Genomic DNA, 15,250 nt, shown 5'->3' with positions numbered 1-15,250 from the left:
GAGGTGTAGGGATAAGTAACCAAGATTTTTTAGCAATTTTGAAGATGTTTGATGAATAGCTCTCTCTTGTAAGACCACTAAAATATGTATTTTTGTGATATCTTCAGGTATTGTGAAAAATCAGTGGAAGACCAAACAATATTAGGAGTTGATTTTGGTAAATGGGTGGAGAATGCTACTCGGTATACTTGGCGTTCAAAGGGTCGAGAGACAATACCAATAATGATAACCAAGCATGCTACGCATGATGAGTTGGTTGAGATCATCGTTTCTAGGTTTGGGTTAACTTGTGATAAAGATAGTCTTTCCATTAGTTACATGCTTGGCTTTGCTGAAAAGCAAAAAGGATGTCCTGCTCCGATAAGGAATGATCTTTATTTGCGGTTTTATTTTTGTGATCCAAACAAGCCCATTCTAAGGGTATCTGTGGTTGAAAAAATGGTAGAGGGAACATATTCAGTGCAAATGGAACCAAATATAACAAATGATGAAGAGCATCTTGCGGCTATGGATATTCCGATAAATGAAGGAGATACACAATATCCTTTACCAATGCAAGGCAGCCACGTAGATGATGACGACACAGGTTTTTATAAGTATAAGACTTTCAAGGACAAACACGAATTAATTAGTTTGTTGAAGCTTGCTTCCGTGAAGAAAGATCAAAGATTCAAACCAGTGAAGAATAGTAAGATGTATATTGTGTTAGATGTGTAGATCCGGGTTGTGATTGGTGGTTACGAGCTACAAAGCTTAAAAGTTGTGCTAGATTTGAAATTGTCATTTACCATAATAATCACTCATGTAGGGCGCAACATCTTACAAGCCATCATCCACATGCTTCAGCGGACGTCGTTGGCCAATACATACACCATATGTTCTTGAACGGAAAAGGTCCATCCACAAAAGAAATAAGAAATGCAACTCAAGCTGAACTAGGTTGTAAGATTAGTTACTGGAAGTCATAGAAGGCCAGTGAGATAGCTAAAGCTATGATAAGAGGGACACCTGCCCACGGGTATGCAGTTCTAGATGCTTACAGTTATATGCTTCGGAATGTAAATGAAGGAAGCAAGACATCGCTGAAAGTTGATGACAAAGGGAGGTTCAAATATTTCTTTGTATCCTATGGATCTTGGATTAGGGGATTTGTGCATATGAGAAAAGTGTTAGCCGTTGACGGGACATTCTTAAAGGGGCCTTACGAGGGAGTTTTGCTATCTGCTGTGGCACAAGATACAGAAAATCATATTTTTCCTGTTGCATTTTGTGTACTAGATAAGGAGTGTGATGCTTCATATGAATACTTTTTTGAGAAATTGCTAGACATAGTCCCCAATACTACGGAGTTGTGCATCATTTCTGATAGGCATCCAAGCATAGGAAAAATGGTATCAAAGATTTACTCTGAAGTACACCACGGATGTTGCACGAGGCATCTTGCTGAAAATGCAAGAAAAGAATTTCATTGTAGGGATTTTCTTGGACATTTTTATCATGCAACTAAAGCATACCGTAGAGATCTGTTCAATGACCATTTTGAAGAAATCAATATATCAATGCACAAGTCGTCGATTATCTTGAGAATGTTGGCTTTCATAAATGGAGTAGAGCATACTTCCCAGGAAACAGGTAAACTATCTTACTGGTTCAAATTTAAATATTACAGGTCCACAACAATTATTGCAGTTGTTAAAACAACTGCAACAGTTGTTGGAACAACTTCAACAGTTGTTCTAGCAACTGTAGTAGTTGTGGGACAACTAAAGAGATTTGTTCCAGTAACTGCAATAGTTGTTGGGAGCCTGCAGTCCTTTGTATTCAGATTCTTAATAATTTTGACCTTTATATTTCAGGTATGATGTGTTGACGTCAAACATTGCTGAGTCTGTTAACTCAATGTTTAATATAGAAAGAGAATTCCCCATTACTGCCCTATTCGATGCTATAAGTAGGAGGTGGTCAGAAATATTTCATGAGAGGCGGATGTCATACGTCAACTTAACAACTATCTTTGTCCCATCAGCTGAAAAGAAAATAATGACTAACAAGAATTTGGGAAATAAGTTATTAGTCCATCGAATAGATGAAGACATGTTCACCATTACTGGGGAAAGTGGGGTCTCAATGATTGATCTACGAAGAAAAACATGTTCGTGTCGAGAGTTTGACTTGGACAAAATACCATGTTCACATGCTATGGCAACGCTTAGAAGTAAATTCGGAGATGAATATGGAAAGATGATTTATGAATACTCTTCTTCGTATTATAAGGTAGAGTCATACGTGCTTTTATATACAGACCCAATTTTTCCAGTACCAGCTGAAGAATTTTGGAATGCTCCTCCGAAGATTTTACAAAGACAAATACCTCCACCTGAAAAGAAAACCAAACGGGGAAGGAAACGAATGAAGCGGGTACCTGGAGTTGTGGAAGGATTTTCAAAGATGAAGTTTAATAAATGCTCCGTATGCAAAAGATTTGGCCACAAAAAAAACTACATGCCCTACAAGACGAGATGGAGATGTAGGAACAAGTCGTGGTGTAATTTCATGATTTTATGTTGTATTATTTACTATCCATACTTGACATTGCTATTATTAGTGATTTTGTTTTAACAAACATTGTTGAAGTATATTTTTGAGCTTGTGTTAATCGAGACATTTGATAAACTATGTTGTGTTAACGAACTCATTCTATTAAAGTAGCCACCACCTGCTAATTGTTAGAGTTTTCTCAGCAACTTCAGTTGTTGTCCCACAACTACTGTTATAGTTGTCGAACAACTTCTATAGTTGTCGAACTACTACTGAAGTTGTTGGAATAATTCTTTTAGATGTAAGCCCACAGCTTCAGTAGTTGTCGTACAACAGATTGAGTTGGTGGAACAACTTCTGTAATTGTTGCACAACTACTGAAGTTGTTGGAATAATTCTTTTAGACGTAAGCCAACAACTTCAATAATTGTTGTACAACTAAAGCAATTGCTGGAACAACTACTGAAGTTGTCGAGCAACTGATTAAGTTAGTGGAACAACTTCTATAGTTGTTGGCACAACTAACGTAGTTGATGGGCATAAACTATGAATTATTAAGGATAAACCAAGTGATTCAATGACAACCGAAGATTGATTGAGCTATTTTAGGAATTATTAAGGATAAACCAAGTGATTCAATGATAATCGAAGATCGATCGAGCTATTTTAGGAATTATTAAGCATAAACCAAGTGATTCAATGATAACCGAAGATCGATCGAGCCATTTTAGGAATTATTAAGGATAAACCAAGTGATTCAATGATAATCGAAGATCGATCGAGCCATTTTAGGAATTATTCAGGATAAACCAAGTGATTAAATGATAACCGAAGATCGATCGAGCCATTTTAGGAATTATTAAGGATAAACCAAGTGATTCAATGATAACCGAAGATCGATCGAGCTATTTTAGGAATTATTAAGGATAAACCAAGTGATTCAATGATAATCGAAGATCGATCGAGCTATTTTAGGAATTATTAAGCATAAACCAAGTGATTCAATGATAACCGAAGATCGATCGAGCCATTTTAGGAATTATTAAGGATAAACCAAGTGATTCAATGATAATCGAAGATCGATCGAGCCATTTTAGGAATTATTCAGGATAAACCAAGTGATTAAATGATAACCGAAGATCGATCGAGCCATTTTAGGAATTATTAAGGATAAACCAAGTGATTCAATGATAACCGAAGATCGATCGAGCCATTTTAGGAATTATTAAGGATAAACCAAGTCATTCAATGATAATCGAAGATCGATCGAGCCATTTTAGGAATTATTAAGCATAAACCAAGTGATTCAATGATAACCGAAGATCGATCGAGCCATTTTAGGAATTATTAAGGATAAACCAAGTGATTCAATGATAACCGAAGATAGATCGAGCCATTTTAGGAATTATTAAGGATAAACCAAGTGATTCAATGATTCTTTTAGATGTAAGTCAACAACTTCATTAGTTGTCGTACAACTAAAGCAATTGCTGGGACAACTACTGCAGTTGTCGAACAACTGATTGAGTTGGTGGAACAACTTCTGTAGTTGTCGGCACAACTAAAGTAGTTGTTAGGCATAAACTATGAATTGCTGGAACAACTTAAGCAGTTGAAGGGACAACTAAAAGAGTTGCTGGGACAACTGAAGCGGTTGTTGAGCAACTACATAAATTATAGGAATAATAATTAAATAAAGTACAAAAAGCAATCCCATACACAACCAAATAAAAAATTACCATAACAACTAAATAAAAAATTAACACAAGAACTAGTTGTCCATTAACCGAAATGGCCATTAAATAAAGTACAAAAAGAACTAGTTGTCCATTAACCGAAATGGCCATTAAATAAAGTACAAAAAGAATAACTAGTTGTCCATTAACCGAATTGGCCATTAAATAAAGTACAAAAAGAACTAGTTGTCCATTAACCAAAATGGCCATTAAATAAAGTACAAAAAGCAATCTCATACACAACCAATCCCCTAAGGTTTCAATTCCTTCTCAAGCACTGCAACAGCATGTCTTAGCCTAAAATTGTCCACTTCGTTGTCACTGAGATGTGTCATATCAGTCCCAATAAGAAGGTGATCAATAAATGAAAAAGAGTACGGTCCACAAGCCTGCCTAGACATGTTTCTCGGGATATCCTTTAGACGCTCATACGACCATGCTTTATTTAGTAAATTTTTAGGGAAATAGTTGAACACTCCACTTTGCTTGAGTAGTTTAGGCCACAATTGTAGAATAGGTTGGATAAATGTAATGAAAGTCTGCTCATCACACTCATCAGTATTGCAATCATAGACTTGAATCAAGACCTTCTCCATTAGAAATTCAAGTGCAATAAAGTGTTTACACTTTATGTTCATCACAATTTAAATTCTTTTTGCTCCATCCCACTTCCGACCATATGGGTAAGGTCTTATACCAGATCAATATTTAAGTATGTCACTGTCAATCTCAAACAATGAGAGTACCTCATTCATTGGTGGGGCACCGTTCACCAAACTCTTATCACTCAAAATGTTGTAAACATCATGCAAGTTGTCATAAAACTTTAAATCCAAAATTAGATATGTTTGGTTGTAGTGCCTGGGGAACCAAATCTGTCTATTGCGCATCAGGGAAAAAATCTCATTAACATGCTTCAAAAGATAAAATCAATAAATAGTTCAATGTTAGTAACTAACAATGAATTGTAGTTGCCAAACAACTATTGCAGTTCATGGACAACTGTTGCAGTTGTGGGACAACTGTTGTAGTTGTCCTACAACTCCAGTAGCTGCTATAGTTGTTGAAGAACTTTAATAGTTAATAGTAGGCTATGTAGAGATTTCCACAAGAAATATCAGTTAATGTTAAAATATATAAAAGAAAATGTCCAATAGAATTTAGCCAAGAAAGCTCCAAAACGTCTCTATCAACTTCTCCATAACAAGAACCAATCAAGAAAAGAAATTTAATGTTAAAATATGTAAAAAAAAAAAAAAATTAGTGATGTTACCTTGCACTCAAACGAGAAATTTGGATCAGTCATGTTCTCCAAGTCTTGGTAATTCAATTCATCACTTAGGTACATTCTTCTTTCTTCTTCCTTCTTACTAAGGAAGTCTTTAAAGGCTTCTATCTTCTCCGTCGCAAGAGGTTTGTATAGATCCACCCTTAATTTATTTTTCGTCCTCCCATTCTTGTCTTTGGTATTTATGGCCAACCTTCTCCTTAATTCGGGAGTATAAGGAGATCGCATTACGTAGCTCGGAAATCTATTCCTCTTTGGCTGCTGATTTTCCAACTTCACTGACAATGAATTTAGTGCCTCCAAAAGAGCATTATGCTTATGACAACATTTTTTGCATTCGCAGCAACAAGAGACCTTGGAGATATTCACACCTGTTGTTTTTGTCACTCCAGGAGTATCTACGTCCATACCAAGATCGGCTGCATACGAGTCTCCTCCTCCTACTCCACCAAAAGATCTACGATTATTAAAGTCCATGTGTGGACTAATGGTTTGGGTAGTAACTCTCTGATCAACACCATAATCTCTCACAACACTCTCCTCGCCACCAGCTCTCTCAAGACTCTCATCACCACCAACTATATCTAGTTTTATAGTTGTTACATGTGCCAACTCAGCTTTTAAAACATCAATGTTTGGATCCGGACCATCTTCAAAAGGCGTAATATCTTGAATATAATCCTTCCTTTTCTCTATGTTTGTTGGAAAAAGAAAAGGGTGCACAATCTGATTTTGCATCTGCATTTAAGATAACAAGTTTGAATATTCAGTAAAAGATGCTGCAAAAGATAAAATCAATAAACAGTTCAATTTAGTAACCAACAATGTTAGAAACCAACTGTTGGAGTTGTCCTACAACTGCTGCAGTTGATGGATAACTGTTGCAATTGTTGGACAAATGCAGTAGTTGTCCTACATCTGGAGTAACTGTAGTAGCTGCCGTAGTTGTTGAAGAACTTTAATAATTGGGACTATATGGAGCAGTTTGGAAGTGCAGCGGCAGGAACATATATAAACCATCACTGGATGAAAGTGTAGTTTTATATATGCTGGATGGAAAGGGCATATACTGCAGAGTTATCAGAAGTTCAGAAATGCTTCCTACTCTTTAGACCACTGATCCTTTATATCTAGGACAAGATTTGGTTCAAATTTGATGATAATTACTATCTCATTTATCCAAAAATCACAGTAAATTATATGGGAATAATATGCACTAAGTTGAAACCAAGATATGCATCAGTGTACTTTTGGAACAAAAAGTTCAATTATCTAACAACTGTAGTTAATGTCCCCACTATTGCAAAACACAATTGAAAGTATTTAGATATATAATCTTACCTCTTTTCTTGTCTGAACAAGAGGATCAATATTTGTCGAGTTAGAATTAGCCTTTCTCGATAGTTTTGCAGACAACCATTTAATCATTCTTGGCATTGCCTCTCAAGTGAAGGCTCCTTAACTAGCCGTTGAACTGCCGGAATAGCTTCAAATGCCCAAGCCTATGTAATAAGTAAGATGATGTTTAGTGTACATAAAAGCAAAATAATAATATAAAATCAAAACCATAAAATGAACATTTTAGTTACTTACTGCGAACGCCCATGGAAAGCCATAAAGATTATATTGGTTTTTGGTTGGATCCAATTTTTTTAAAAGATATTCAATAGTAAGCGAAGCTTATTCGACCCCATGGGTATGAATCGAATAACTTTTGGTTCGACGCCATTTTTAACCAATTGGTGTCTACCTTTTTTTTTAATCTTTTGCACACAATACGCTATGCAAGAACCAAACGACACTCACAGCCACCTTTTGTTTTTTTGTCAAGTTTGAATCCTTTAGCTTCTCAATGAGACCATCACCATCAATAGACTTCCCCACTATATCTACCAAACTTGTACCCTTTTCTTTAACCTTTGCTAACTACTGACTAAGAGGGGGGGGGGGGGGGGGGGGGGAATGACACTGAAGTCCTGTCACGATAGCGAATTCATTGATGCCGAAACAAATAGGCAAGCCATTGTAATCACACTAAATTTCTTTTTTCTTCTCACAAGAAATTCGGCGAAGAAGAAGGTCGTGCACCAACTTCATTGGGAGAAGTATTGCTACATATTTCTTCAAGTTTAAAAAGTGACCAAAACAAGTTTTTTTGATACCATTCTCAATACCTTGATCGATCAAAACCTTTCTAAACTCAACAAATTGAGTTCCAAAGCCGACTCTCACATTGATCCTTGAATCAGAAGGACCATTCAAATTCAAGTGGGTCTCAAATACATATTTTTCAATGGAAATGGTCTTCACACATTCTGGAACAGAAAGAGCATTGGGATCACTATAATTATTTGGTGATCCAGTACCCTTTGAATTACCACCACCAGTATCATTAATTTATTCTGCAATGGCTACTGATTGAGCATCATTTTGATCAAGTTGTTGTTCTTCTCTATCTTCTGTTCTTTCTAATGTAGCTGATGTACTATTCTCAGTTCTGTCTTCTCTAACCTGATTACCATCCAAGTCACCAACCGTAGTTCTATCTTTTTCTTCTTCACCCGAACGCTCAGTTGCACTCTCACCACTTTTTTCCTCTTCTCACCCGAATGCTCAGTTGCACTCTCACCACTCTTTTCCTCTTCACATGATTGCTGAGTTGCACTCTCACCACTCTTTTCCTCTTCACTTGATTGCTTGGTTGCACTCTCGCCACTTTTTTCTTCTTCACCTAACTTTTCACCATTATTCTCAAGTGTTTCTTTTTCACCTGTGTAAAGGTACCACCATCTCCAAAGGTGCATAAGCAAAAGCCTCTCTTGCTCGAGTTGTTTCATCAATTAGTTGTTGTACTGATGTGGTAGCCCTTTTCTTACGTGCAGCACTTTGTTTCATAGTAGCAGCTAAGCTTCTAGATTTTTTACTAGCATCAGGAGAAGGTGACCTAGTTCTCTTTCTCTTATGTTGGCCCATTTTATCTTATCTACATGAAAAAAGTTAAAATTAGTAAATGATACAATTTAATGATACAAAAAAAAAATGAACAACAATACATTTGTAGCACAACTTCTAAAGGTGTGTCAACAATAAACAAAGTTGTCCTACGCCTAAGCAGCTCATCGGAAGAGCATTCACAGAATAAGTTGTTAAAAGGTGTCTATTAGAATCGACAAATTGGTTAACAACTTTTGCATTTGTTCCAACGACCTAACAAATGAAAAAGTTGTTCCAAAAATTGCAAAAATTGTTGGGGACATGTTGTATCAAATTTGAACCAATTAAATTTTCTTTTTAATACAACTAATATAATTGGTGCTAAAGTTCAACCCATAATAATATAGTTGGTGCTAAACTTAATTCAAGAACAATTTTCCTTTTAATACTACCAAACTGAAGCGAATAGCAGTGAAACAAGTAATGAGACATAGAAAATTTTTCGTGATAATAGCAAAATCGTAACCAACAAGAGCAAAATCAAAATTCTATAATCTTTATCTTCTTCTTCATCATTAAACCCTAGTTCTAACCGTTTGAAATAAACAAGATAAAGTAAAATTTACCTGATATTACAGCAAGCAAGATGATAATCTTGAAGTGAAATTTTAATCAAAATATCCAAGAGAAGAACAAAGATTGGAAAGGGCCGTGAGAGTTTTTTTTGGAAAAGGGTCTGCCTTGTTAGAAAGGTGGGACGTGAGGAAGTGAAGATAAATTTGGGGTTTTCTCAAAGTTTTTGATAATATAGTTTGATCCATTTTTAAAGTTTTCAAAATTACAAAAAGGTTCATTCCTTCAAATTAATTCTTTAAGTGGGCAAAAAAAAAAAAAGAGATTAAAAAACTGGGACCCATTTATCCCTTTTTTTTAATTGCAAACTTCAGGGTCTTTTTTACCTCAATCCCTCTAGTTTGGTACTGGTTTGTTAGATTATGTGTAGCATACATGTTATTTCGCTTGGATGTTGCAATGGGTTTTAGATTTCAGTTCTTATAGGATTTAGTTTACCTTGATATTATTTTACAAGCTAATTCACTCCATAACTTGAACGATACTTTTCTCTTCTTTTTTTTTCCTCCTTTTCCCACTCTGTTTTTCCTCCAGGTCATTACAAGAATGAAAAATGATTTAATTAAGTTGTTCCCAAAAAGTTATTTGATAAAGTTGAAGTGATTAATATCTTGTTTGAGGATTTAGACTTCTCTTTCTTTTTCTGGAAAATATGATTTACTGGTTTAACTTTCAAATATGTTTCAAGAAAGTTTTACTAATCCCTCTGTTAAGTTTCCCTTTGAAATGTAATTCCCTTCCACTATTTTTTCTCTCTTTTGTTTATTTAAGTTTTAGATTAGTTGATTAGCTGGTTTCATATTTGTGTGCAAAGTATGCCTGAGTATCTATTTTAGATTAGTTTCAAGTTGTGACGAGTAGTCGATAGTTTATTTTGGGTCATGAATTTATCACACTCAGTTGTTCTGCCATTCCTTGGTGTACCTCCGTCTTTAAGATTCCGTATTTACTTTTTGTTTCATGTTTCAGTTGGATAGGTAAGCTCATGGTTCAGTTTCCGCATTTAGATTTAGAGTTAATTAAATTGCTAAATTTACGGAATTTTTATGTGTTTGAACTCTGCATAATATGTAGCTATGGTTCAAAAGTTGATCCTTTGCCTTATTTGTTTAAGTCTAGTTCTGTTTGTTTGGGATTTCAAAATATTTTCCAGTTAAGTTTGACTTAGTTGTTAGACCTGTTCACATGGATTGAATCTTGATAGATTACATGTTTATTTTAAAAATATGTAGCAACTCTCATTGTTTCAGATTTCATGATAAGTGCTATGTTTATTTTTCCATATAAAATTCATATTATATTGTAAGGATGTTGTTATAGTTCATGTTTTCTCCCAAGATATGCATATTTTGGATTAGTTCTAAACCACCCTTAGCATGTCCAAATAGTTCAAATTATTTTTCCCCTTTTTACATGTGTATGATTGAGATACTGAACTTATATGCAGACTTTAACCTTAATAATGTATCATATGATTTTGTATTGATGTTGATGTAAACTCAGTTTGTTGAGAACTCTATTTGATTCATTATTTTCCGTCGTTTAAGTATGAGGCTGAAAGTGTATGGTTTTAATATCTTGTTTGGTCACTGTTTTTAGTAGTAAACCTGGTCTGAGTGTATTTCCTTTCGAATTTAACTTGACAAATCCCTATAATTTGGTCTGATGTTGAGAGTTGTCTTGAGAATCTATTTTGGTTGGGATTACCTTTCCTCAATACTATAGAGTACATTTTCCAGAAACTAAACGAGAGGATTATCCCTTAATGACATATGACTGCCCCCTTTCTTTCCTATACATGCTAGTGTAATCTGAACCAGTGAAATTAAAAGCGCGCTTAAGGCGCGCCTAAGCGCAAAAGCGCGGCACAACACAACTTTGGCGCTCCACCTAACCTGAAGCGAGGCGCGTGTGGTCAGAGAGCCTTTAATTTTATTTTTTTAAATTACAGTAGGTGTCTGTCACAGTTCCCTAAGGGAGTAAATTAGAGTTTTCAAGAAAAATAGAAAGAGATGGAATATTATAAGAAGGCAGAGAAGTTTGAAGCTCAACAGAATAAGACAAGATCAGCTTTTGGACAACTGAAACGGCAAGCCTTCATCACAGGTTCTACTCTTCTCTGCTTCTTTGTTTTTTCTTGTTTACGTATGACACTGACTCTCTCTATTCTACTCATTCTTTTATTATTCATTCTTATTATTAATATATAAGAGAGATATATAAAGACAAAAAAAAAAAAAAAAAAAAAAACCTCCATTAAAATATGTGTATTTTACTGAGGTGACTTTTTTTCTATTTGGTCTTTTGCTATTTTTTTTTTTCGATTAAGGTGGATCACTGGTATAGTTGAAAGAAATGGGTTTGGTGCTTAATTTCTTTATTTAATCATTTTGTCTTTGTAGAAAATTTGTAGAATTAAATGGGACACTTGTCCTTGTTTGGTGATTCATGCTATTTATGTAACACCACCTGTAAAGAGACTTAAGAGAGGATAAAGATACAGCTTTCTCAGAAGTCATGTCATAATGGTGGACCCCAGTGGTGTGCACTTTATGTTCTTGTTGCATATATTTATTTAACAATTATAATTACATGCAAAATGTCATATATTATTTTTTACTCTATTTCAGAATTCAAATGTTAAGAGGATCTGTCTACCTTATATTTTTGTTGTATATTATTATTTAAAGTTATAATTGCATGCAAAGTGCAGTGCATGTGACTTGTAAATTTTATTTCACAGTTAAAAATGGCAAAGGACTGTCCAGCTTTATTTTCTTGTTATGTATATTATTTAAAAATTATAATTAATTGCAAGATGCCTTATATTATTTATTTTTTCCCGAATTAGAATGGCAGAGGACTTGTCTAAAGGCAATCGAAGGGATCCTGGCTGGAAATATAATCATTTGCAGAATCCTAATGACACTACAAGAGTCACATGCAATTTTTGTGGAAAAACAACCAGGGGTGGAATTAATAGGGCAAAACAACATTTGATTGGGAACTTTAGGAATACAGCAAAGTGTTTAAATTGCCCACAGGAGGTTAGAGATGAATTGAGAAATTACATGGAGGAGAAAATTAAGAAAGGAAGTCTATACTAATGAATTTTCTGGATTTGATGAGTTTGATTATCAAGACGATGTCGGTGGAGAAGATGAAGTCCAAGAGATCATTCATAAGAAAAGAGGTGGAGGAAGCTTTCCTAGTAGCACTAGTAAGAAATTGGCCAAAGGAAAGGGACCCATGGATGTGTTTCTACAAAGGCAAGGAACACTTAGGCAAGAAAATATCAAAGATTCATATGATAAAGAAGCAAGAGCAATGACAATTCAAAAAGTTGCTCTTCTTTTACGATAATGGGATCCCATTCAATGTTGCTCGCTCAAAAAGTTTTAAGGAAGCAATTGAGGTTGTAGGAAGGTATTGTCCAAACTTGAAGCCTCCAAGTTACCACGAATTAAGGGTTCCGTTACTTAGGAAGGAGGTTGAGTTGACCAATGAGATTATAAACAAACATAGACAAGAATGGCTGAAGTATGGATGTTCCATTATGGCAGATGGATGGTCAGATAGAAAACAAAGAACTTTGATAAACTTTTTGGTGAATTCTCCGTATGGAACAGTGTTCATGGAGTCGATAGATTCTTCCTCATTTGTTAAGACTGGAGAGAAGTTATGTGAATTGCTTGATAGATACGTGGAGCGCGTTGGAGAGCAGAATGTGGTTCAGGTTATAAGTGATAATGGCAGCAACTTTGTGTTGGCTGGTAAGAATTTATTGTTTTAAATGTTTAAGTTTTATGTTTTACTTTCTAATATCAATCAAAGTTCTGATTTCTAATTGTTAACATGTCTACTTACTTTTATTTCTACAGGTCAGCTCTTACAGAGAAAAAGAAGACACATATATTGGACTCTGTGTGCAGCCCATTGTATAGATCTTATGTTAGAAGACATCGGGAAGATTCCAAACATTAAGAAGACCCTTCAAAGAGCAATCGCCCTTGTCGGTTTCATTTATGGGCACTCAGGAGTCTTAAATATGATGAGAGATTTCACAAAAAATAAAGAGTTGGTGAAATGTGGGATTACTCGATTTGCAACAAGTTTTTTGACTTTGCAACGATTGCATTGTCAAAAAACTAATTTGCGAGCAATGTTTACATCTGACAAATGGATGATTAGTAGATGGTCTAAGTTACCAAAGGGACAATCTGTAGCTCATACCGTCTTGATGACAACATTCTGGAACCAGGTTGTGTATATTTTGAAAATCATGGGGCCTCTTGTTAAAGTGTTGCGATTAGCTGATAATGAGAAAAAACCCGCAATGGGGTACATTTATGAAGCCATGGATAGAGTTAAGGAGGCTATTGCAAAGGCATTTGAAGGGAATATTGCAAAGTACAAAGATATCTTTAAGATTATTGATGAAAGATGGCAATGCCAATTGCATCATCCATTACATGCAGCTGGGCATTATCTAAATCCAGAGTTCTTCTATCAAAATCCAGCTATTGAAAATTGTACAGAAGCAACAGATGGGTTGTATGCTTGTATTGAAAAATTGGTTCCAAGCACTGAAGTTCAAGACAAGATTATGTCGGAGATACCACTGTACACTAAAGCTGAACAACAATTTGGCCTTCCGATTGCAAAAAGATCTAGAACAACAAGATCTCCTGGTAAGTGAAAATATTAACCTTTAAATTGCTAATTATTAGTTTATGTTTAAAATTTTACTTAATACTTCCATAGTTACATACTTACATTAACTTAGAAATAATGATTGTAAACATAACACTTTTTACAGTTGAATGGTGGAATTTATATGGTAATTCGGCTCCTCATCTCCAAAAATTAGCTATTAGAATTTTGGGTTTAACGGCTAGTGCTGCTCGATGCGAGCGTAATTGGAGCGTATTTGAGCATGTAAGTACTCGTAGTGGTATACTTATTATTTATTCATTTTCTTTGTATAGTTAATCAATTAGACTAAATTACTAACAATAAAATAATTCATGCAACAGATCCATACCACAAAAAAAGGAACAGACTGGAGCACCAAAGATTGAATGATCTGGTGTATGTCAAGTACAATCGAGCTTTAAAAGCCCGTTATGACTTGCAGAGTGTTATTGATCCAATCTCTTTGGATAACATTGACCATAGTAATGAGTGGTTGGTTGGGAGGATGGGCGTTAATGTAGAAGCAGAAGATGAGTTGGTATTTGGTAATGATAGCTTGACTTGGGGTGATGTTGCAAGAGCGTCGGATAGTGAGGACGTCTTGACATACACAAGGCGACAAAAGAGACCGTTAGGAGTTACGACAGCTAATGCCTCAAGCTCGCGAGCTCCACATGTTGAGTCTCTTGACATAGAAGATGAGATTATTTCTGATGAGTCAGGGGAAGAAGAGATTGGAGGCTATAGTTCTGGTGATACCAATGAGGATCACCCTATTGAGGAAGATTATATGGAGGAATATTATTTTAGTGATTAGAAGTAGAACCAAGATTGCGTTTATCTTTCCATATTAAGACTTAAGTTGATGATTTGATGAACTTAGACTTAATTATAAGCAATTGAGGAAGGTTATATGGAGGAATATTATTTTAGTGATTAGAAGAAGAAATGTAGAATCAAGATTGGGTTTATCTTTCCATATTAAGACTTAGGTTGATGATTTGATGAACTTAGACTTCATTAGAAGCAATATCTATTTATCATTTATGTCTATTATGTTCTCTAAATATTACATATATATATATATATTTTTTTAAATTTTCGTAGTGCGCTTTTTTTCAGTGAAGCCCGCGCTTTAAGTGTGCTTTGCGCTTAAAGCTCCAATAGGGCTTCAGCGTTTTTTTGCGCTTTTCGCTTTTGACAACACTGATCTGAACATTTCACAAAACAAAGAGAATCAAGTTTAACTTCTGTCAGCTTGTTTTTCGGCCTTTAACTCCTTTATTTGTAAAATAAAAAATGAGTATTTAAGCACTTATTCTTCATTTTGTTGTTGCATTAAAGAATATGGTAGGTTTGTGGCTTGAGTTTTCACTGTTCTGTCACAATAGGAATTATTATGAATCTTGCAAAAGGTACATGCTCT

The 15,250-nt window shown here is 35.0% G+C and overlaps 3 protein-coding genes across 3 annotated transcripts; 2 read left to right on the top strand and 1 right to left on the bottom strand.

Moving 5' to 3' along the window:
* The first annotated feature begins 992 nt into the window (after positions 1 to 992).
* Positions 993 to 5,351, top strand: LOC132639378 (uncharacterized). Its single transcript, XM_060355829.1, has 4 exons — positions 993 to 1,810; positions 1,857 to 2,453; positions 4,006 to 4,083; positions 5,246 to 5,351. Exons 1-4 carry the CDS (start codon positions 993 to 995, stop codon positions 5,349 to 5,351), a joined length of 1,599 nt encoding a protein of 532 aa, XP_060211812.1.
* On the bottom strand, positions 4,304 to 9,261 carry LOC132642441 (uncharacterized). The gene is made up of 4 exons (XM_060359638.1): positions 9,123 to 9,261; positions 7,156 to 8,545; positions 6,904 to 7,064; positions 4,304 to 6,300 (listed from the first exon to the last, which is right to left on the bottom strand). Exons 3-4 carry the CDS (start codon positions 6,997 to 6,999, stop codon positions 5,509 to 5,511), a joined length of 888 nt encoding a protein of 295 aa, XP_060215621.1. The 5' UTR covers positions 7,000 to 7,064; positions 7,156 to 8,545; positions 9,123 to 9,261; the 3' UTR covers positions 4,304 to 5,508.
* A 197-nt stretch (positions 9,262 to 9,458) lies between these two features.
* Positions 9,459 to 14,302, top strand: LOC132642440 (uncharacterized). Its single transcript, XM_060359637.1, has 5 exons — positions 9,459 to 11,235; positions 11,981 to 12,902; positions 13,011 to 13,820; positions 13,949 to 14,067; positions 14,166 to 14,302. The coding sequence occupies exons 2-5, from the start codon at positions 12,686 to 12,688 to the stop codon at positions 14,208 to 14,210; spliced, it is 1,191 nt and encodes a 396-aa protein (XP_060215620.1). The 5' UTR covers positions 9,459 to 11,235; positions 11,981 to 12,685; the 3' UTR covers positions 14,211 to 14,302.
* The last annotated feature ends 948 nt before the right edge of the window (positions 14,303 to 15,250 follow it).

Source organism: Lycium barbarum, chromosome 5 (genome assembly GCF_019175385.1).
Source record: "Lycium barbarum isolate Lr01 chromosome 5, ASM1917538v2, whole genome shotgun sequence".
Lineage (NCBI taxonomy): Eukaryota > Viridiplantae > Streptophyta > Magnoliopsida > Solanales > Solanaceae > Lycium > Lycium barbarum.
Note: the sequence above shows the minus strand (reverse complement) of the source record. Positions and strands in the feature narration are given on the sequence as shown.

Coding starts and splice junctions, on each gene's coding strand:
- LOC132642440 (XM_060359637.1), top strand. CDS start 12,686: ATGGCAGATGGATGGTCAGATAGAAAACAAAGAACTTTGATAAACTTT. Junction 12,903..13,010: donor CAGCAACTTTGTGTTGGCTG/GTAAGAATTTAT, acceptor TTATTTCTACAG/GTCAGCTCTTACAGAGAAAA. Junction 14,068..14,165: donor ATTGGAGCGTATTTGAGCAT/GTAAGTACTCGT, acceptor TTCATGCAACAG/ATCCATACCACAAAAAAAGG.
- LOC132642441 (XM_060359638.1), bottom strand. CDS start 6,999: ATGCCAAGAATGATTAAATGGTTGTCTGCAAAACTATCGAGAAAGGCT. Junction 6,301..6,903: donor TTGTTCAGACAAGAAAAGAG/GTAAGATTATAT, acceptor TCTTAAATGCAG/ATGCAAAATCAGATTGTGCA.
- LOC132639378 (XM_060355829.1), top strand. CDS start 993: ATGATAAGAGGGACACCTGCCCACGGGTATGCAGTTCTAGATGCTTAC. Junction 2,454..4,005: donor GAAGGATTTTCAAAGATGAA/GTTTAATAAATG, acceptor CAACTTCATTAG/TTGTCGTACAACTAAAGCAA. Junction 4,084..5,245: donor GAGTTGGTGGAACAACTTCT/GTAGTTGTCGGC, acceptor AATGAATTGTAG/TTGCCAAACAACTATTGCAG.